The sequence below is a fragment of the Sprattus sprattus genome, assembly GCF_963457725.1.
Source record: "Sprattus sprattus genome assembly, chromosome: 5".
NCBI classification, from domain to species: domain Eukaryota; kingdom Metazoa; phylum Chordata; class Actinopteri; order Clupeiformes; family Clupeidae; genus Sprattus; species Sprattus sprattus.
This window is the reverse complement of record NC_137924.1, coordinates 37128551-37151764: the sequence shown is the minus strand read 5'-3', so window position 1 is coordinate 37151764 and position 23214 is coordinate 37128551. Positions and strand designations below refer to the sequence as shown.

Here is a 23214-nt window from a genome sequence, read left to right as displayed (position 1 = left end):
CAAGCATATTCTCACAGAAGTGCGCAAAATATGGAGAAACGTATAGATTTAACTGGCTGAGGAGGCCATTTCGTTAAGTAGATATGTTGGGCTTTTACTTTGACTTTTTACCGTCTCCAATCTCCAATCCTAAACCGGAAGCGAATGTCGGCATTTGTCCAGAGCCCGTCCTCTGATTCGTCCTAGGGTAATATGCTAGGCTAATTTCACAACAGACCGCAATATCTTCCGGGTTTAAGGCATAGGCACCTTTTCCAAAGGCAAGTAGCCTACTTTCAATATGGCGACCCACATGTCAAGATTTAAAGCTTGGGGACGAGTACAGAGGTAAAAAGTAATTTGAAGAAATTTGGTAGAGGGATCATGCTAACGCAGTAGTTAATTAGATGTCAGGAGGGCGGTGTCTGAATAAATAATTTAATGTAGGGCTTGCCATTTCAGTTTAGCTTTTCATTTGCAGGTATTATGTAGCCTAGCCCTCCACCACTAAAGAAAGACAGCTAACTTAGTTAGCTAATAAATTGCTCCATAAACTCAAGCGGAGGGCTCGTATCTCCAGGTCATGTTGCATGAAACACGAGTTACACAGTTATAGGAGGAAATGTGTAAGCAAATGTATTAACTATCTGATATGTCTGCAATGTTACAGGTTTGGCATTGCCGCATGTAGGCAATACAGCAGTGGCAGCAGCAATGGTTATCCAAATGTATCTCTTTCCGCCCCCTTACCTGGAATCCCAAAGCCAGTGTTCGCTTCTGTGGACGGACAAGAACAGTACGAAACAAAGATCACAACTCTTGAAAACGGCCTTAAAGTTGCCTCACAGAATAAATTTGGCGAATTTTGCACAGTTGGAAGTAAGTCTGTGTAGTTTTCAATCTGTTTTTGAGTGTCCCTCAACCATTTTGACCTTTTATATTTAATATTAATATTGTTTCTCAATCTTTTGTTAGTTTTAGTAAACTCCGGATCAAGACATGAAGTTAAATACCCCAGTGGGATCTCACATTTTGTGGAGAAGCTTGCCTTTTCTGTAAGTGTTCATTTTCATGTTATATTTAGTCAGTTAAGTAGATTTGTGATATTCTGTTAATATCATCCAAACATAGTGCTGTCTATAGAAATAATACTATGCTGTAGTCTTATCAGCAGACATTGTTAAGTGACTAGGGAGTTAAAAATACTTTGGGACATTTTTAAATTAATTTTACTGTTTACTAAAGTCCACAGCACAGTTTGGAAGTAAGGACGAAATTCTCTTGACTCTGGAGAAGCATGGTGGCATCTGTGACTGTCAAACATCCAGGTATTTAATAGTACTAAGAGTTATTTTGAGGCAGTAGTGCAAATCCTGCTTGTATTTCTACATGTTTTTTGTATTTGCCTGCAGAGACACTACTATGTATGCTGTGTCTGCGGAGGTAAAGGGTCTGGATACTGTTGTCAGCCTTCTCTCAGATGCAGTTCTGCAGCCACGCTTGCTAGGTGAGTGTGGATGTTCAGGAGCTGCTCTAGTCTGCTGTCTGCAGGTGCAGGGGTTACACTTTCACAGTTGGTCTTTCACATATGAAATCCGCAATAATGTCAGATTAAAAACAACCCGTAATCTGGCATTCTACGTCAATTCACCCAGGGCTCAGCAGGTCATGCGGAATCTCTATGCAAATGTTCAAGCACAAACATCAAATTATTTTATGCAGATATGCCAACATTTTTTTAACCAATTAGCTACCCCCTTGTCATGTACTGTATTTCTTGGTTTAGAATATGGCACAAAAGGGCAGTCACATACATTTGCTTTTGAATGTATTCATCTTTACTTTATCCAGTGTACAGATGTGAGTTTTTTTTTTATCCATCAGTATGTGTGCTCCCTGGGTATTTAAATCATGCCCTTGATGTTGGGCAGCCTCTTTCTGTACCAGCAGAGCTTGGTAGTGTTGGCACCACTAGTTAAGCTCCAAGTCTGTCTACTCAGCCATTTTGGTAAAACCTCCAGACAGCTATTTCAGGAAGCTTCTTTCTAAGATTAAAGATCAGAAGCACATTTAAAAAATAAGGTCAATATAAGAATGATGACACTAAGATGTGTGTAATTAAGTGGTTTGGAAATTCTGTGTTCCTTCAGATGAGGAAATTGAGATGGCAAGGATGGCAGTACGTTTTGAGCTTGAGGACTTGAACATGAGGCCAGACCCTGAGCCTCTGCTCACAGAAATGATCCATGCTGTAAGTCATCTTCTTAAAGCGGTTCTGATTCTGTTCCGTATTCTAGTGGCTGAAATTAATAATCATTCTCTACATGTATTTGTGTTAGCTGTATGCGCATGAACAAAATATTGAGGTTTTTTTTACATCTGATTGTGTTCCGTATTCTAGATGCTGAAACTAATAATCATTCTCCACGTGTTTTTGTGTAAGCCGTATGCGCATGAACAAAATATTGAGTTATTTACAACTGGTGATGTAATTGTTTGTGGATATAGGCTGCATATCGTGGAAACACAGTTGGGCTGGCTCGCTTCTGCCCTGTGGAGAACGTGGAGAAGATAGACCGTGCACTACTCCACTCCTATCTCAGGAGCTACTACTGCCCTGAGCGCATGGTCCTGGCTGGGGTGGGCATTGAGCACGAGCAGCTGGTGGCCTGTGCCAGGAAGTACATGCTGGATCTGAAGCCAGTGTGGGGAGCCAGCACATCAGGCAATGTGGACCTGTCAGTAGCTCAGTATACTGGTGGCATCATCAAGGTATGCTCGGTTTATATGGTATGGTTTTCAGCCTTAGCTAGTGTGCACCACATGCCACCAATACATAAACTTACCCAATCAATCACCACCTGTAAGATCACTGAGACCAGTTGATCTGGTTCTATTACATTATGCTAATATTTGTAATACTACCGTGCACTGTAAAGCGTTTGGCTAGATATTAAATGAGTCAAGGCATGGTACAAAAGGGATTGTATGATTGCTGAATGAATGAACAGTTTATTCTTACAGTAAAAAACATGAAACATAGTTGTTATAGCCACAGACCAGATTGAATGTAAGATGGAAAGCCAAATTGGTGCTCATAACTGTAAACAATGACAGTAGTCATGGGATGGTTGCCAGTTGTTAAATATAACAGGCAGTTAAACCATATAAACCTTAAATACGTTGCATTCAGATAACCTGTAAACAACATCAGTGAGTGAATGAGGTCTCATAGGAGAGAAGAAGATGCCTTTTAATCCCTGGTCCAAGAACCTATAGAAAATAACTGTTTCTGCACTTTCTTTATAGTTACTGAGGTAAACAGACACAGATCTATCTCTGTAGGGATCCTTTCCATGCAGTCAGACACTTGTATTAACATTATGAGCCTGTCAATGGTAGGGATGGATATCGTTTGGGTTTTTTCCGATACCGGTACATAACCGATACTTTTAAAACGATACCGGTGCCTAAACGGTGCCAGAACCGATACTTTTTTTTTTTTTTTATTAAAGACATTAGGCTTATTTATTGCCAAGGCAAATAGTTTTCTTCAAATTTAACAATATATTAACTGTTTAAGGTATACTATAAATAAAAATAAATACAAAACACTTGGCTTCAAACCTTTTAACTTCAACTATGAACAATATATTAACTTATAACAACTGTTTACAGTATACTTAAATAAATATAAATAAATACATAACACACTCTGTACACACACTTTTGCAGAAATATGAGCATGTTTGCCTTCAGAGTAAAAAAAATATTAATTAGTTTGCATTTATTTAAACCCACTGGTTTCGTGAATGTGTACTGCCCCTTTAAGAGTTTAGCTTCAGAGCCTCTTGAGTTCTCTCGTCCATTTACACGCAATTTTGTTGTTGCATATGCTGCACGTCGCGTTGTTTGAATCTTTTTGTGCAAAATACAGCCACACTTTTGATCGTTTACCTTTCGACATTTTCTCCGTTATGTTGATGGCTAGCTCTGTTTGTGCTTGCTCTGTGCAAGGCTGCCTGCTCTTCGCTGTCAGACTGTTGCAATGTTATTGTAGCGTCCGAGTGCTCTCTTAAGAACTCACATTGAGAAGGAATATCTTTGGATGAGACGGTAGCTCTCCGTTTAATAAAGCGTATCCAACTTCTGCTTAGAACAACCACACTTATCTTGAAACCGAAACCACACGCAAGTCAACCCATTACCATGGCAACTACTCAACACAAATCTCGTTTCCACTAGTCCCATACGGAATGCAGCGTGAGCGACACAGGCGAGAGTCTACATTGGGAGATGGAGCAGTTTTATATGTGCCCCACGAAATCTGTTAGCAACACAAAAAAGTATACAGATCGTACTCAGAAAGATCTACGCCACTAACGTTACATCTCGTTAGCTATCGCTAGTTTTGTTAAATTATAAAAATTTAAATAAAAAAAAAAAAAAAAAAATCTGCTCAGGCACCGAAAGGAAGCACTGAAATCTGCGTTGCATTTCGGTCCGGGTAGGTATCGGTTGTATGGAACCGGTGCCGTATTGGTACCGGTTCTCGGTACCCAACCCTAGTCAATGGTGGAAAAAATGATCTCATTACATAGCTGTTTTGCGGTTGCTGGTTATAGGGCTATACACTCAATACTGGAGCAATTTTTATCGTTTTTGTCCCAAGTAAAAATGTGCACCCAAAAAGATGGGACAATAGGGCCCAGTTTAAAAAATCTGTACGTTCCCCATTAAGACTAGATCCTTCTGCCCAGTTAACCCCTTGATTGGTCATCTGGAGCTGGCTAGGACAGACTGATCTGGATCAGAACTAAAGTGAGAAAATAAGTCATTAAAAATGGCAATTAAAATGAGCAAGCTTATCAAAAAGCTGCAACAAGCCTATTGAAAGGCATTAGGACAGGTCTGTGAGCGCTGGAATGTTATTAATATTCTGAAACTCAATTCTGTTTGATTAATTAATATTATTATATTATATAAGTCACGTAATAGATTAAATGTTAAAAACACCATCTCTGAACTGAACATCAATTTGTCAAATCAGTCAAACTCGTGTTTTTCTTTTACTCAAACATCAAAATCACACATCAAAATACTAGATCAATCAAAGTAAATTTGTTATAATTACTTAGGTCATATTCCTAAAATATATTCTAATATTTAGTATATTTCTATATAATATGCCTATAATCTATAACTGTATGTTTTGTCTCCAATTTGTCTCCAGATGGACAAAGACATGTCCGATGTGAGCCTTGGTCCCACTCCTATCCCTGAGCTAACACACATCATGATTGGATTGGAGAGTTGCTCATTCCTTGTGAGTTGAATCTTTGAGACTGCTCTTATGCAACTATATACGTCCAAAAGAGAGATGGTATCTATTTAGAGAATCTGTGTTATTGTGATTGTCTGCCTGACCTCAGATATTTATAAGAATGAATTATTCCCTGCAAAGAACAAAATATTTTCAGGAGTAGTATGAAGTAACACTGATCCTAAACATACGTCATTCTTCTTATACAGTAGTTATATGATTATTAAACTCAGTTATTTCTCAGTGAGAGGCAACCTTGTGCTCCATTAACTCTTATCCACTGAAGTTGCTGAATTCATGAAAAATGTGCACCCCATTCATAACCAGATTTGACCATGTGCAGCTTTAAAGATTAAGAGCTATTGTGGCAGGGTGTACATAAAGTACATTTTCCCTGCATTTTGTTCCAGAGTTCAGCATGTGTACCATGGAGTCATGGTATAATTCACCTATCGTTAAGCCCTGCGCCCCTTAGTTACTGTTGCTAAGTCTGACACAACTAGCAGAGCAGAATGGAGTAACCATGACCTCTGTCAGCGTCAAAGCTAGCTATATCCCAAGAGGCTCTACACAACATGTAGAGACAGGTCCTGATTTTGTCTAGAAGCCGCCTAAAAGGACTTTATTATGCCATGGAGGGATATGTACACAATGTAAAGCTATATGTAGACTCCACTCTGGAGTTATAAGCTTAAGATCTCTGAGTGTAGCTGGGCCTGAGTTGGCATTGGCTTGTCTGTGTTTTTGGGGCGGGACTTAGAGATAGGTGAAAAAGAATGAATTCAACTGAAAGTGTAGGTGCAGCACTTCTGGAGTAGATCACCACACCACTATCAGGATTTGGAAACCTTTGAACAAAGAAACGGAAACAAACTGAAAAAAGAAGAGCATATCGCACATGAAAGCAGCATGTCTGAAAGTAGACTTATTACCTGGACCAGTGTGATTGAATGATCCACCTGTGCATTATTGTTTTGTGTGACAGGAGGATGACTTCATTCCTTTTGCCGTCCTCAACATGATGATGGGAGGTGGAGGCTCCTTCTCTGCAGGTGGGCCCGGAAAAGGCATGTTTACTCGTCTCTACCTCAATGTGCTCAACAGGTACAATATCACAACTCCACACAAATCACAGCTCCACACAAGCAAAATATCACAGCTCCCCACAAGTATACAATTCAACAGGTACAATATCACAGCTCCACACAAGTCAACAGATATAATATCACAGCTCCACACAAGTACAATATCACAGCTCCACACAAGTACAATATCACAGCTCCACACAAGTACAATATCACAGCTCCACACAAGTACAATATCACAGCTCCACACAAGTACAATATCACAGCTCCACACAAGTACAATATCACAGCTCCACACAAGTACAATATCACAGCTCCACACTAGTACAATATCACAACTCCACACTTCAACAGGTACAATATCACAGCTCCACCCACAAGTATACAACTCAACAGGTACAATATCACAGCTCCACACAAGTACAATTTCACAGCTCACACAAGTATGCAACTCAACAGATATAATATCACAGCTCACACAAGTAAAATATCACAGGTCACACAATTACAATATCACAACTCCACACGAGTACAATATCACAGCTCCACACAAGTATACAATTCAACAGGTACGTGATATGTGATATGAACAAATAACTTACAAATAACACATTTGTAGGTGCAATGCAACAAGCAATAAAGTGTTTTTGAAGTAAAGCAGTATTAGAATGAGATTTTCCACCATGTATAGTTGTGCATATGATGAAACATTACAACGGTAGAAATTGGCTCTTCATCTCAGTGTCTGTAAGGTGGTTATTTGTTTTTATAACACGGGTAGATGGAATTATAACACGGGTAGATGGAATCCACCATTCTGAGAGTTAGTTCCGGGGTGTGCTATATTCTACGGTATAGTAACTGTACGACCTGTTTTCATCTACCTGAGCGTTCCATATCAGTACACACTCAAAAGGAAATATCTATCCAAGATGGCGGCGTGTTGTGGCTAATGTAGTGGGGAATGTTTCATGTGAATTAAGCTATCTACACGACTTTTTATATGTCTAAATTGACTCGGTTAGTTGTTTCTGTGCTACGCGAATGTTGCAGAGTATTGAAAGTCTTTACTGAAAGTCTCGAATATTATTTGTAGTTGACTTTTAGCGCTTAGACCAAAAACCCATTTGAAACACAAGTAGCTTTTGTGCTAGGTCTAACAGACGTTAAGTTCCTAACGCTATTTGTCTGTTGCATAGCAACAGCCACACAAAGGGGGACTATTTTCTCTTGGCTACTGAAATGCGATACACAACGTTTGGTGTCTACAACTTTTTTTGTGCTGAAAGGCAGCTTACTGTTTACTTTTATTGTACTTAATATTTATAAAGTCGCTGGCAACCGTGTTATAAAAGCAATAAGGTACTCGAGTCAGTACGGTATCGTCAATAATGTACTTGTTCGAGGGTTTGCCGGCACTCCGCTGCGCGTCGGGCCTAACAACTCCCTCGAACAAGTACATTATTGACGATACCGTACTGCCTCTCGAACCTTATTGCTTAAATATCACACGTGAAGTTGCTTATTTTAAACAGTTTGGTTATTAATAATTAGGGCTGAACGATTTGGGAAAATAATCTAATTGCGATTTTTCCCCAAAATATTGCGATTGCGATTCGATATGCGATTTTTTTTTTAAATGTTATCCTCTTTTTTTTTCTCTAAAAAAACTTACTAAATGACTTAAATATGACACAATATTAGATACATTTAATGTGAAATATTCTTTCCCACATTTTACATTTGTATTTAACTGCTCATTACAGAAACAAATCGGTGGTTTTGCCACTGTGCATTTAAGTTACAAAGTCAAGTATAAACAAAGCATGCACTTTTTAAATTGTCCTTATGCAGTAATTGTACTTCAGGGTTAGGGTTAGGAAAAGCAGTTTTACCTTAAAATAACAGCTTTGAAAATTGGGGCGCTACAATTACTTTTAATATGGAGAATCGCCTCTGTGCCATTGCCATACCAGGGTTTGTAGGCAAATGACTGCGTTATGTAGGTGTGCCTGAAGCCGCCTGGTTTTTACTGTCTGCTGAACTAGAAAGTAGCTTATTTGCCGTCTTGTGTTGCACTTGCTTGATGTTTGACTGTGTTAGGACAGTTGTTGACTAACTAGTTGGTCATAGTGTCAAAGTAAGCACATTTCAAGAGATTTCGATAGTTTGAGCCACTAGCATCTCGTTAGCGATTAGCAAGTGATCTGTTATGCTGCTTTAATCACTGTGTGCAAAATTTTCCATCTTAAAAAAGTTGCGGTTTGAAAATCGCGTCTCATCATATCGCGATTAAACCGCAAATGCAATTAATCGTTCAGCCCTATTAATAATATATAATTTAGTATTACCTAGAATTCAATCATATTTACTGTTTTCGTTTTTACATGTTACTTAAAGCCCCCCTCCAGTGAAAATCATTTGCACCACATATCATGAGAGAAATAAGCAGTCAACACCATGGCTGAGTATTTCCACCTTGGAACTGCAGTGACTGTCTTTTTAAAACACTGAATCAGACAGCCTGGGTTTCATACGTCACATATCTAAGGAACCAATCCCGTCAACTTGCAGGGAGGGAATTCATTAGCCTGGATACCAGACCGAACCCCGCCCACAACATTTTTGGTCTGTTAGTTCGGTCTGGCACTGCTCCGTTGGGGAGAAATGATCACAGATCCGAAACGGATCTAGCTAATCAAATTTTCAGGGTGGGCTTTATACGATGATGGACAGATGGCTTGAGTTGAATTAACGGTAGATTCGAAATCGTACCAAGATGGCGGCGTCTCAGGAGCCTGTTAGTGGGAAATATTTTCTGTGAATTAAGCTATCTACACAACTTTTTTATGTCTACATCGACTCGGTTAGTTGTGTATGTGCAACACGAATGTTGCAGAGGATTGTAGGTCTTAACTGAAGCTCTTTAGCCCATTCTTGTTAGGTTATTGCTAACACTTAGACCAAAAATCCACTGAAACACATAGTAGCTAGCTAGACTCGCTGCTAATAAGTATAACGTGAGCATGCATATCTCACAGATATTGACAGCACATTCATTTTGAAAGAGGAACAGAGAAACGCGATTAAGGCATTTGTCGATCGAAAATATGTTTTTGCCGTCCTTCCTACGGAATCCGGTAAAAGTTGAATGTATCAGGTTGTCATACTACGTTGCTCTGATTGGTTCTAGGTATCCAATTGAGCGAAGAGGCATTTTCTTTCCTGGTTCGTTGAAACACGCCCCAAAATCACAGCTCAATGGAGCAGTATCAGACTCATATTCTGACTAGAATTATGAGTATGACATCGTCAGGCTAGGATTTCATATCATTAGCACATCATTGTGTCAAAACACAAGCTATCAGAGAAGAAGCCACATGTAGCTCTGGTGAAGACAGGATGGCAGTGTTCAATTAGCATCTATATCACCCAGGCTACCAGTCTAAACCTGCTGCCATTTATATGTCTTTTAGTTGGTGAAGGTGTGACTTCTTTAAGAGAATATTAAAACTTGTTTGTATAGTAAAATTATGCGATAAATCCAAACCTGTTGTGTTGTTGTCTAATGCCTTCCAGACATCACTGGATGTACAATGCTACTGCGTACCATCACAGCTATGAGGACAGCGGCCTATTGTGTATCCATGCCAGTGCAGACCCAAGACAGGTACATCTCGGTCCTCAATCTAGTTTCAAATTGAAAGTCACTAAAAGACCAGTTAGTGCTAGAAGTTAACGGCACTTGAATGTTCCTCATATAAGACGGTGTTTGAAGTTAGCATTTGGTTGTTATGATTTAAGGATGATATTAATAACCTCTTTACTGATTATGTAAAGTGTTGGACATTTGGGTGGTCTTATAAAGCTTGCTCTGCTGAGAGGTACTTCTGTATTAACATGATGCATGGTTTTTGAAGGTGCGGGAGATGGTTGAGATTATAACTAGAGAGTTCATTCAAATGGCTGGAACAGCGGGAGAGGTGAGCAGACATCCACCATAATGAATCTCATACCTGCACTGTGCTCAGTGATATGGCTCTAACTATTTCTGTCCAACTGATACTAAGATGGAGCTGGAAAGAGCCAAGACGCAGCTTAAATCGATGCTTATGATGAATCTGGAGTCGCGTCCGGTTATCTTTGAAGATGTTGGACGGCAAGTTCTAGCCACGGGCAAGAGGAAGCTGCCCCATGAGCTTTGTCAGTTAATCAGTGAGTATTGACTTTATGGGATTGGATGTAATTTGAAGCCATCAAGCAGTTTGTCATTGTTATTCAAGGTAATTATTCATCTGTGTACATTTACTTTTATCTATTATTTTAAGGTAATGTTACAGCAAATGATATTAAGAGAGTGACCGCGAAGATGCTGCGTGCTAAACCAGCGGTGGCTGCATTGGGCGACCTGACAGAGATGCCCTCGTATGAGCACATCCAAGCAGCACTCTCTAGCAAAGATGGACGCCTGCCCCGGACGTATCGTCTCTTCCGATAGACTGACAATCTCTTCTTCTACAATATGCTTTGGGGTACAGACTGGGCACTTGCAAACTGGTCTTACAAGCAGACGGATTTCTGTTCTTTTCTTATGACGCATTGTATTTGTTGTGATAAACATTGTATTGATGATTTCAGAAAACTACCTGGTGTAATACTGTTTGTAGGCTTGTTGGATTGGTGAGACTGGCTTGATAAAAAAAAAATAGCAGAAGATCAATTTTCCACACACACACACAACAGATGGGATATCTTTTATTGATTTGAATCTGTTTAATAATCTTTTTACCTGTGCGCTGCACTTTTCAGCTGGAGGAGCATGTGTCATTTTGCCACACTCACATTTGGTGGTAATTGTAATTGTCCTGACTACAAAGCACCTAACTGTACATGCATACACCTGTATGCTGCATTTCTTGAGTTTTGGAATTTGATGATCTGAGTTCTCAATAATTTAAATAGTATATTTGTCCTGCTGAGAACGCAAGTGATATCATGACCCTTTAGGGGACTACAGAAACTCAAAGTTGATGCCCCACATGCCAGAACTACATAAGCTTGACAGTATGAATTGACAATGCCTGCACTGTTTACTGTGCACTAATATATTGATTTACAGATAATTACACACAGTATGTATCCTCTTGTTGTATAAGTAATGGTTGGCCTCAAAGGGACAAGAATGTCCAGTTGAGCTTCAGCTTTGGGGTTCATCAACTCAAGGTAGCAGGCTATGCCTTGGGCCTGTGTGTGCAGAAACATGATGCATGGCAACTTTTTACATGGTCTTAACAGTTAAGAAGAACTTGTATTTGGGAGTGTGCCATCTGCTGAGGACATGATGAGGTACAGACACCGATACACAGATTTTTGTGGAAATGTGTGATTTTGCAAGATACTGGTGGTAGTGTAACATGCGTATATGTCACCTGGAGAATGATCACACATTTGTCCTTAAACACATTTTTAAAGGAGTCTGAAATTGGTCTGCATTTGTACATATTAATCTGTGCCCTTAAATTTGACCCCTCAAAAGAATCAGTTATTTTTTAAAATATATACAGCCCCAGGTGAGGGTATCCAAAATGTGACTAGTGTGCAATATTCCATTTGTACACTTCTGAAAGATGTTACATACCAGATCAATGCAAAAGGATTACAATCTGTATATATTGCACAATTGAATAATGTCTGAATACATCCGTAGGTGTTAACCTGGGTGAGCCTACACTCTGATTGAACATTTGACGAATGCAGCACCATTCTGGTCACTTGGTGTTGTACCAAATTTGATTAAACCCTATACGACAGATGTGGAGTGCATACGCACATTCTTGTATTAAGTTATCTTTTCATGGTTGCTGTTTTTGTGTAGGAAGTTGCTGTGCATCAATTTTATGGGTACATCAGCAGTTTTGAAGGTTGTTACAAGTAAGGCTTTAAATCTGCATCTGAACAAAAAAAAAAGAATGAACTGTACATCAGAACCAATTGCTCCACACTCTTGTTCTGCATATTCATTGGTGTGTGTATAGGGCGAGGAATACAGTGTGTGTGCATTCAGCTCATTTGAAGATGGGTTAACTATTACTTGTTGCTTGTCAAAAGGTCAAAATAAATGTGATTAATTTCTATACACATAGATGTAAAGATTCAAATGCATATGGGTCACAATCATTCTTCAGTAAAGCAAGAATGATTAAAGGAGTTACATAAGCAGGTGTAGTGCATTTGTTCAAATGAAAAATCCCTCAAAACATTGGAGACCTCTAATTTTAAAGGAGACTGCGGTGTGCAACAATGAACCTGTTTGTTTACTGTTGAAACGGATTACAGCTAAAATGGAACTGGAAACGAACTAATTATAACTCCCATTTATTTCAATGGTCAATGCTTGCTTCAGCCTAAAAGGTAGGAAATTGGCCAACATTTTGTTATGGCACCAAAACTAATTGCCTGACCAGCAAAAAGCACTGATTGGCAACACTATGGAGAAAAAGACTTCTGGGTCAGTTACTGGCACCAAAATCACTGATGCTGATTAAAAGCTAAATCTCCTGATCCTGACCCCAATGGGAGAGTTGCCTTGACTTTACAGTGTGCTTGTGTCTTACACAATCTAATGGGTGGATTCACACTTGAAGGAGCATTCAGTACGTTCTAATGTGAGAAGTTCAATGTGGCATAATATATTTCATCAATTTTCACAATTCACATTATTATCTGACAAAAACAATAGATTTGTCTTTCTCTAGGCCTACATTCTCGTGCCCATTAGAACTTAAGCTAAGAAAAAAACTAAAAAGCACTATGAGTAGGTTTTAAAGTTATGTATTGAATCAACTATGTGAATTCAATGTACTAGCACACGTAAAAACATAGAAATATTTACCATGTAAAACATTTATTTAAATAAGTATCATGTTACAGTACTATAAAGAGGCTTAGTATGTAAACCATAGAAACACTTTAAGCCATTTCAAACAGAAGATCTATGGTTGTCATAACAGACAGAAGAAAGGAGGGACTCGTACAATGCTCGACAATCTCATCACTTAAAACATTAAAAAATGAATTACTGAAACTTACATGATGGTTTAAGGCCATTCATTTCTGTTGAAGGTCAACTCTGCCTTCACCCAAACACATCATTGATTCTCCATGTATACAGTACAGTAACATAATGCAGCTTTAATGTGTTAAACATGAAAAGAAGATTTCACCACTGCTAATGCATTCACATGGTTTTTGTAAAACACTGAATGACAATGAAATGGGCTTGAATAAGATATGAAGGTTATTCAGATATTTATGGTGGCCTTTTAAAAGATTAGAAGCAGAGAAACCTTTTAAACTGGAAAAACCTTTTACATCAAGCTCCCCGAACAATACACCTCACGGATTATTAATACGTACTACGGGCAGAGTACAGAATTACTCTTTTTGAGGCCTCTCAGGCTAATTTCAATGGGGCAAGTTGCCTGTGCGTTATAAAGATATGTAAAAACAGAAGTGCAAAAACTAAAATATTCTACTTTAGGTCTGACTTTTATATTCACAAAAAAAGTGTTGTTTTTTACATTTCTGAATGTAGCAGAAAACCTCAATCTTGCTAGAACACCAACAAACCCATAGCTGCATCATGTGTTCAATCCAATGTCTTGGCTATGTCTGCTCTTCATGCTTCAGGCCTTTTGGGGTTTAATGTTATGAGATTGCTTTGGAAGTATCTGAAGTTTCTTTTGAAATGGTCTTGGAAGCTGCCTGTAAGTTATGGCTGAGTTTGAAACTCACTTCTGTTTTTTAATTTTTTAAAGAAGAGTAGTAAAAGAGTAGAGTAAATCTGAGTAGAGAAAATGTCACTGCATTTATAACTTACTCTGCTTTCAAAAGTGCACTTTTGCCATTTGCCCTAACTCTAGTTCTCAGTTTGGATTATTGGAATATTGATTAGTCAAATTACTTGATACAAATCATTTTTGAAAGGTATGGATGGAAATCAATATAATGATCATGTGAATGATTCAAGTGATTAAATGCCATAGACCTTGCTACACAATATGTTAGAAATCCTTGGTGTCTAAGTGAACTATGTGATTAAGGCCATACAACAGTTCTATAAAATGTGAAGAAAATGTTTTATGTGTCTGTGTGACAGATCAACTGAACTGTATAAAATAGGCAAAAATATATAAAAGACTGTATGTGCACATGCATGTGTAAGACAATGTTCCCTCTCCATGAGTTTAATAATGTAAGTTCTGAGAAAAAACTTTGTTAACTTTGTTAACTATTAAGTAACCACAGGGCACCTAGTCTTCCCAAGTGACTGCAGTGCCTATGTTCATAATTGCCACATCTGAGATCCTCCTTCTGCCTCCTCCAGACACCTTGGGAGCAGCTGCTCAGGAGTCCAGCCTCCTCACAACTGACCAGCAGAAGGGTCCTGCCCCAGGTGGACACATTGCTTTTTCTAAGGTAGTTAGGAGCATCCTGGCACTTTTTCAGGATATACAACAAACAGTGCTGTTCTGTTGGTTCTTCATGGCCTCCTGTCTCTGCAGTTCACGGCTGATCCTCCTGCGAATGCCTTCCAGGTACAAGCTTCGGTCAAACTGCCCAGCCCCCAGTGGAATGCTGACAGACAGAACAAGATTATGGAAATGTTATATGTGGGTAAAACCAAAAGTCCTCCCCTGAAAAATACTCTCCAAAAAATACTCTCCAAACCAGACACTCCTCCATAAAGCTAATGTTATTTCTTCCCATGACAACCTCTAGTCTACATGTACTTGCCTCCCTAAAATGCCAGTGGGTTTCTTTAAGTTTCCTGACAACATAACAGTCTCTTGATAACATAAGGGAGAGCTCAGTCTCCTGAGAACAAAACTGTGAGCTCTGTCTCCTGAGAACATTACGGAGAGCTCTGTCTCCTGAGAACATAACGGAGAGCTCTGTCTCCTGAGAACATAAGGAAGAGCACGGGGCTTTACTTACTTGTCTCTTCCAGGACGGACCCTCACCTGGAACATCCCGATCACTGGCCGGTGGTCTGATGTCTTGATAGACGCACAGGCAGTGTACCTAATGACTTTAATATCATCGGTTTGCCTGCTACGGAAGATTATACGGTCCTTTAAAAGAGAGATTCATTATGGCAACTTCATATATGTAGTCTTACCTCAACCTGAAGATCTGTAGAATATGGAAAAATATTTGTTCTTCCTCACCGTGTAGGAGGGTGTCCTTTGTTTTGAGGTGCTGTCATAAATGTCACAACCGATGTCAAACTTGTATGTGGGCAGGAAATGAATGGGTGCCTCCTGGAAGCCTTTAAAGATGGCTCCTGTAAACAGATGTACACTATATTAGCCCTTTTCTAAATCATCTTTTAATGTGTATGAATCAGGCCTCTCAGACCATCTGAACCTACCGTCTTTCATCTCTTTTAGAAGCTGGTCGTGCTGTAGAAGGGGCTCCATATTTGGGCCATCACTCTGCTTCAGGACGGCCTCAATTCCGTAACGGTCTTTATTCAAGCGAAAGTTAAAATCCCCAAACCAAAAGACCTCATCAAACCGTGTTGTTACATCCGCTGAGAGAGACAGAGAAAGTGAGAAACAACCATAAAACAGGTTTAAGGAAATGAAATATAGACAAGGAAGTATGTCCGGTGTTTGTCGTCAATTATCTTGCTAAAATGAGTGTTTCCTTACAATCTGACAAATTAACAGTGTAAAATCACGAATGGTACAGGGAAGTCATGATTTCTCTGAGACTTCTTGGGCAGTTCACATGGACTTAAATGGGACAATCTGCAAGCTCAATTACAATCTTGAATCTCCCTGCCCCAACTTTCATAAGATTTTGTCACAATTTAGAATACCAGAATGTGGACTAGTGGTTATAGCCCCAGTACACTACTATAATGTACAACTATCATGTATATATTTCCACGGTACAGGGCTAAAAATGGTAAGCCCTTCAAATTGATTTAATTGTCCGATGTGTAGGGGTGCGACAAGTAGCTTAAGGCTATGAGTATTGCATACTCAGTCGATAACATATCTACACGTAGGCCTACTTGGTACTTGGTGATAAAGTGACCAGATAACATGTTACGAGTACAAATAAAAACAATGGGACATTTCCTAGATGGCCTGAAAATGGTTCTAATTTTGAGAGGGCCCTCTGATTAGACCCAAAGCTTCTTTGTGCTCTTAATCCAGCTATGTATATCATTGTCAGACCTTATGACATGACCAAGCTTTTAATTTTCACACTCTTTGCATTTCTGACAATTGTCCCGCTGAAGCCAACCTAAGCTACCCAAGAAGCCTCATAACTTGTAAATGACGATGTAGCATGGCGGTTTGAGTACTTTTATGTATTGAACATCAGCTGGAGGTACACAGCAACTCACAGGAGATGGAGCGATATGGATTAGTGTCTGGGAGGGCTTTTGGAAGAGCCAAGGCTTCAATAATCTTGTTGTAGTCAAGTATCCTCTCATAAATTTTGGAATCTCCCGCTGCAACAAAAGTATTACAACAATAGTAATACAAATCCACAACACAGTAACATGCAACATGACTAAAGGAATTATAAAAACATTTTCATGATTCAAAGGAGGCGAGCATTAGTATTAACCTTGATTGATATTTATGTTACAATCATTTAGTCAAACAGGCAAACAGACTCTTGTAGCTCTTCATTTAATGCAGCAGAAAGGAGTTTTGGTTGAAAACTAGCAATATGACTACTGAAAGACCTGCAAAAACCTTACAAAACAACAACAACACGCTTATCTAACAGTTGGCGATACCGTGCTGTGCAAGTTTTTTTTACATTTTCGTGGGGTGGTCCAACCCTGACCATAGAACCGCATAGCGCATAGCCTAGGTGGCTTGTTTAAATCTGTCCTTCACACATACTAAGAAAACTAGAGCGACTATGTATGCTGTATGCTGTCTATATCTATTATATTTAAATGGCGATTCCAGCTATGAACTTTTAAGGCTTGTTTGACCATTGTATGTGAAGTTAAGGCTCTCCCCATTTATTTAGATAGGAGCCTGATATCTCCCCATTCATTTAGATAGGAGCCTGATCTTGATTGCCCCAGATAGCTGCCTGGAGGTGTTGCCATGATGGCTGCTGAGTGGCAAGGCTTCCATATAAGGACATTTCTAAAATTCTAGCATATACATAGCACCTTTAAAATCTGAATGTCACACATCAATATCAGACCTCTTAAGAGATACGTTAGCATATTGCTAATGGTCTGCACTTAGGTGCTAATACAACAACACAATTCTACTCACAAGCTAATACAGCAACAAGAATTCTACTCACAAGTAAAGTGGGATGTAATGAACAGAAATGAGGTTCCAAAGAAGGTGAATCCAATGCCCACGGCTCCTTTGGTCTTAATCTGAGAGATAATGCGCGTTGTAACTGTGGCATGCTCCACCTCTGTAATGACACAATACAAATCAACACTGAATCAATGAATGTGAACTCCTGTATAAATAGAATGAGTATCCATTGAACCACTTTCAAACATACATAATCCTTTCCTCTTAATCTGATGTAGTACATTGTCAATTTACTAACCTGAGCAGAACCAGATAAGATCCCTTCGCACAAATACCGTGAGATAGAGAACACCATGAGCAGCTGCGTATAGCATGACATAATAAGGTCCCAGTGTTTCTTGAAGGCGAATTTCCCATTCTCTTCTGTTTAATACAAAACAAACACATTCATTACAAGACTGAGAAAAAAAAAGATACTCATCAAAGGTATATAAAATTATAGATCAAACTTGCCTATCAGGGCACCCCTCCTGAATGCCAATGATGTAGAAATCCTGTGCAAATTCTGTGTCTGTTGGAAGTAACAGATCATCCAGGTTGTTTGGAAGTCCCTAAGCATGAGAATGGGAGACATGATGATAAATGATCATCACCATAGAAGTCACACTTTGGAGTGGAAGATTTATTTTACATTCTAGAACATTTCCAACCTCATTTGGTTTGTTTTGGAATATTAACGCAACAAACTGAAGTCCAAACCAATATAATCCACCTGATATCCAGGGTCTCTCTGTACTCCTGTCATATCATGTTATATTAGTTAATAGGCCTAAATAAATATGGTTCCTGCCAGTAATTTTAATAATCACCCCAAACCAAACTAAAGGGGTTTCAGTGATTTCAAGTGCTAAACAAAGTCTTAAAACACTCTAAAGTACAGTACACTCTAGTAAGATCATCTCACTTTCAAATTCTTTGGACAAAATTTTACACACACATACAACCTTAACAACACAAATACATATGTAGCACAATAATAAAATGCTAGACTGTCACTGCATATTATATACCAGTGTTTTCAACTGGTGGGTTGTGACCCAAAATATATGAACAGAGTAGCTTTTATTTTGAAATGGAAGTCTGCCTTGAGTCTTTACAGTTATGCTTCAAATCACAAAGGGAAAAGGGAGCTGTCGGAAAGAGAAAGTTCTGTTCTGTTCATATTTCTATGTCTAATTTGGGTCGGACTGTAAACCCATGCAGAAAAGAAGGGGGAATATAGTATGAGTTTTAGTGACCTTTTCTCCCTGCATATTCCATGTAGCGATGTAGACGCCCACATGTCTCTCAGGAAAGTAGCGGTCCAGCTCCTCAGCTCCCAGAAGAGCTCCATGGCCGAGTACACTGCCCTCGAGAAAGCTCCTACAGTGTGAGAAAGTAAACAAACATGCAAATTATACTCTAGTACTCTCCCTGTTACCAGGCAACATAACAAACATATCTCTGTAGAACACACAAGCTCTAGAAACTTCCATTAAAACATCTCCCCATTAGCCTTTTAATATGACATTTGTAAAGATATACCCTTGTAAGTGAGCTGACTCAAGCAATGCATTATTTGATAATACAAATATGAATAAGTATGAATATGTAACATACTTTCTCAACATACTCTCCTTGAGTTTGTACACTGGAGAACACTAGAAAATATGAACAGTGACTCGGGTAGACACATCGTGTAGACACATCACAAAAGTTAACCTCGTCCCTCAGGTACAGCTAGTCTGCACTGAACATAAAAAGCTAATACAGCCTACCTGTTCCTCACATCCTTGGGTCTGATGGGGTTCAGCACGCTGAAGTTAGACTTCATGGAATTGACGGACGAGCTGTCTGACACCATTGTCTCCAGTAGCCGGCTATCACTGAAGTTCCTGTGTAACCTATCCAGTCCTTTGTAATCCATGCAATCCCTGTCAATCTGATTAGCCGTCCTTAAAGACATAGAAGCCATATTGCACTCTAGGCTTGGAAGCGCTCTACAAGGCTGAAGAGGGGACAAAATAATTCTTGAATGTCTGAAATGCTGGTCAGTTTTGAATTGGTGCCTCCTCTGTGTCGCAGGCAAACTATAGCTGCGGTCACGGAATGGAGACAATGGAGACCCCACATGCTCCGACTGGTCAGCATGCTTTGGGCCATTGGTCATAACGGCAGGGCCATTGGGAAGGGAAGAAGAGGGATCTGTCAGGTCCTCCTTAAGAGGGCCTATATAGGCACCTGTACGGGGACAGTCTGTCAAACTCTCTTGACTCGTCTTCAAGCGCCTCCCTTTCACCCGCTCAAAGGGATCTGTCAAAGGAGGCCTGGCCTGCAACGGTGGCCTTGGATCAAAACTGCTTAACATCTCTTCTTGCTTCTGTTCATGTTGTGCTGGTTTTATTGAACGGGTGGAATATTTTTGGTCTATCTGCATGGGTTCCTTTGATATGTCAGCGCGGCCAGAAGCCCTGTCTGACTGAAGCTGGAATACAAAATCTTTTACCCCATTCTCATTCATTCTAATTTAATGGAAGGCCAACTACGTTCTGTAAAGGCTTCTGGTCTCCATTGGTCTACCCTCTGCATACAGTGTCCTGGAATTGCAAGGAGTAATATACCATGATTAATAAACACAGTGTACACTGTACACATAATTACTTACATACAGCATTGCTGTTTGGCTGTTTTACTGTGAGTAGTAAGGGCAGTGTCAGATTGCATGGCAAATTCCAGTATTTCTAATTTCTGTATCTTCATGTACCCTGTGTTGTTTAGACAACAGTCCCAGACACCGGACTTGAGCTAGCAACCAATGGGAGGCGGGCGGGCGTGCTAGCAAGGAGGCTAAAATCCACAAGTGTTATGGATTTAGGTTTACCCACAGACAGTACTGTACCCCCTAAGTACCGTAACTGTACTTTACAAAATGCCTATGCAAGCGGCCTATGTCTGCGAAAAGAAAACAAACAAAGATGGTGGACCAAACTCTATTGATGGCTCCGTTGACTCACTTCTGTAGCCTCTTCCGATATGCGCTAAATCTGCCTGGCCTTCTCTGTGTGGAACAATTCAACTTCAAACTGCAGGCCAAAAGAAACTACAACGTGTGTGAGATGCAGAACATAGCCTGTGCTGGATGTAGGCTACCTCATGAGAAGCAATTGATGTTTTGGTAGTTGTGAGTTCGACCATGCCCACGAGATGCCAGCAATATTTTTTACAGAGGGACATGAATTACCATATTTGTTTTAGAAATTGTTTGTTACTTGTATGTTCACTTTAGGTGCTTAGTTTAGTTTTAAAATAAATATACATTCACAATTGATATCATGTAGCAAAAGGCCAGTGGACCACTGTTTTGTCGGCCCCCTGAGGGCAGAGCTGGTTTGCTTTTAAAACATTTTTCTCGCGACAGGAGCTACAGGCTAACATTGCAAAACTCTGGGGTTTCAAGGTACAGAAACATCGGCACAATAATGTAAAACAAACTGCCGTGTCCTTCGCTGAATGGGGAATATCTTTACCATAAGACTTACAATTGAACGTGTAACGGAAGCCAGACTGTATAGTGCTGTGCTGTGAGTAAACCTCACTACTACCCGAAAGCTTATGTACAGATGACAGATGGTAGCACAAGGAGTTGTAGTTTCCTTGTTAGCACGCCCGCTTTCCATACCCGAGGTTGCGAGTGCGAGTCTGGTGCGGGACTGTGCTGGTCTACACAATGCAGGTTACAGATACACGTCAAAGGGCAATGGCAATAAACAGAGCACACTATCACAGCTGTAACAACCGAAAAAAGAGTTTCAAAGATATCGTTCACTCACCACTAGCCAATTTATCAGCTAAAATGATCCAACTTGTCTTAATTAATAGACTTTTAAGCAGCATTGCTAACAATTGGAAAATGCAGAGTACGCCAAGCTGACTCTCACATCCAGCGCTATACGGTAATACACATTGCATAAATACCTAAATATTGCGGTAATAACCAGCATTTGAATAGTTTTAAAATGTTAGCTAAGGACAACACTTCTAAAATCTTTACAGGGTGTGATATTACCTTAGACGCATCATAACAAACTTCCCTGGTAACATCACACAACCAACAAATTCAGAATGGGAGAAGACAACTGCAAGCCTGTGTTAAAGCAGGAGAAAAAAAATCAAGTAGCGCCCCTGTCGTTTGGAATCTTACAGCTTGGGATATTTATTTATTTATGAAGTTAGGTTTTGAGGGTGTTTTGATGTCCTACATTTTGGTTGAATATGATTTTTGTTTTAGGTTGAGTTATTGACACATTTTAAAGTGGACAATGACAAAGTTCCGTGTGCAATCTCAAATCCAATATTCACACCAGATTATCACACCTACACGAAAAAAGGCTTTGCCGCAAACCTAAATGTTTGTCCTTCCGATTAATACACTGACAGATGAAATTACCGTTGGGAAAGTACCTAAAATAAGTGACATTTTCAGGTATACACATCTCTCAATGACAGCCCCAGCAGAAGAGGGTAAACATCCCTTCATGAGTTGTTCTAAGACTTAATTTAATGATCATCCAATCTGAATGTGATGGTAAAAAAAAACATCCACACATATTGTGTTCATTTTGGCAAGTGGTGTTTTGTATTGAAATATGTTGAGATTAGATCCACAAATGTTGTTGAACATGACATTAGACTTTCATAATGCACAGGACAGTTTGTCAACCTTCATCCCTGACAACCATCAAATGACCACAGCACCAGGTAATAAAATACAAAGTCTGTTTAAAAAAAGGCTATTCAGAGCTTGTTAGTTACTAAGCATGCTGGCTAAATGTCCATACATCTGTGAGTTTGCCACAACACCACTCACAGAGTTTTCTATACCTTGTCCAATATTTTCATATTGGGACAGTTTGTGACCCGTTATCCCTGACTTAATCACCTAGTACCACAACACCACAATTAAATTAGTTAATTATTTTTATTAAGCTAGTGAAATACCTACAGACATTAGTGAATTCCAAAGACCTCGACCAACTTAGCTGCGACATGGAGGGCGTACTCGTGTCGTCTCCTGTGAAAGAGAGGGGTGGGATGAGCAGCTTATTATCATTTATAGGAACAGGCACTCAAGCCAGCCACTCTGAACAGGGCTGTTTTAGACAGGGTGAGAAGGGTGCTGTGTTGCTTGGTCCTTGTGGTATTTTGACCAAGGTATCACAAACATTTAATTAAGACCCCAAGGAACCGTGTCAACTTGGAGGGAAAGGGGATTAAGATGTCTACTTAAAAATGAAAGTATGGGCAGAATCACTGTAGTTTATACCCATCTCCACGACCTCCTTCATCTTCTCCATTATCTTTTTCTTTTACCTGACAAATTTGGCCTTATAAATAATAACATTTACTATATTTACCATTTAAGTGTACATTTGCAGTCCATTTCACACATACATACACATGCCTACAAGTG

General features: G+C 39.5%; 2 protein-coding genes across 2 annotated transcripts; one reads left to right on the top strand and one right to left on the bottom strand.

The window, feature by feature from the left end:
- Nucleotides 1-280: 280 nt before the first annotated feature.
- Nucleotides 281-11029, top strand: pmpca (peptidase, mitochondrial processing subunit alpha; the record flags this gene model as incomplete). The annotated part of the gene is made up of 13 exons (XM_080838850.1): nucleotides 281-327; nucleotides 650-858; nucleotides 955-1034; nucleotides 1225-1307; nucleotides 1392-1486; nucleotides 2130-2230; nucleotides 2488-2751; nucleotides 5213-5305; nucleotides 6288-6406; nucleotides 9967-10057; nucleotides 10308-10370; nucleotides 10458-10602; nucleotides 10716-11029. 13 exons carry the CDS (start codon nucleotides 281-283, stop codon nucleotides 10883-10885), a joined length of 1560 nt encoding a protein of 519 aa, XP_080694976.1. The 3' UTR covers nucleotides 10886-11029.
- A 3350-nt stretch (nucleotides 11030-14379) lies between these two features.
- inpp5e (inositol polyphosphate-5-phosphatase E) lies at nucleotides 14380-21613 on the bottom strand. Its single transcript, XM_080838618.1, has 11 exons — nucleotides 21575-21613; nucleotides 19523-20341; nucleotides 19004-19127; nucleotides 18219-18316; nucleotides 18004-18128; nucleotides 17743-17862; nucleotides 16811-16918; nucleotides 15821-15982; nucleotides 15618-15733; nucleotides 15385-15521; nucleotides 14380-15024 (listed from the first exon to the last, which is right to left on the bottom strand). The coding sequence occupies exons 2-11, from the start codon at nucleotides 20263-20265 to the stop codon at nucleotides 14892-14894; spliced, it is 1866 nt and encodes a 621-aa protein (XP_080694744.1). The 5' UTR covers nucleotides 20266-20341; nucleotides 21575-21613; the 3' UTR covers nucleotides 14380-14891.
- Between the last annotated feature and the right edge of the window lie 1601 nt (nucleotides 21614-23214).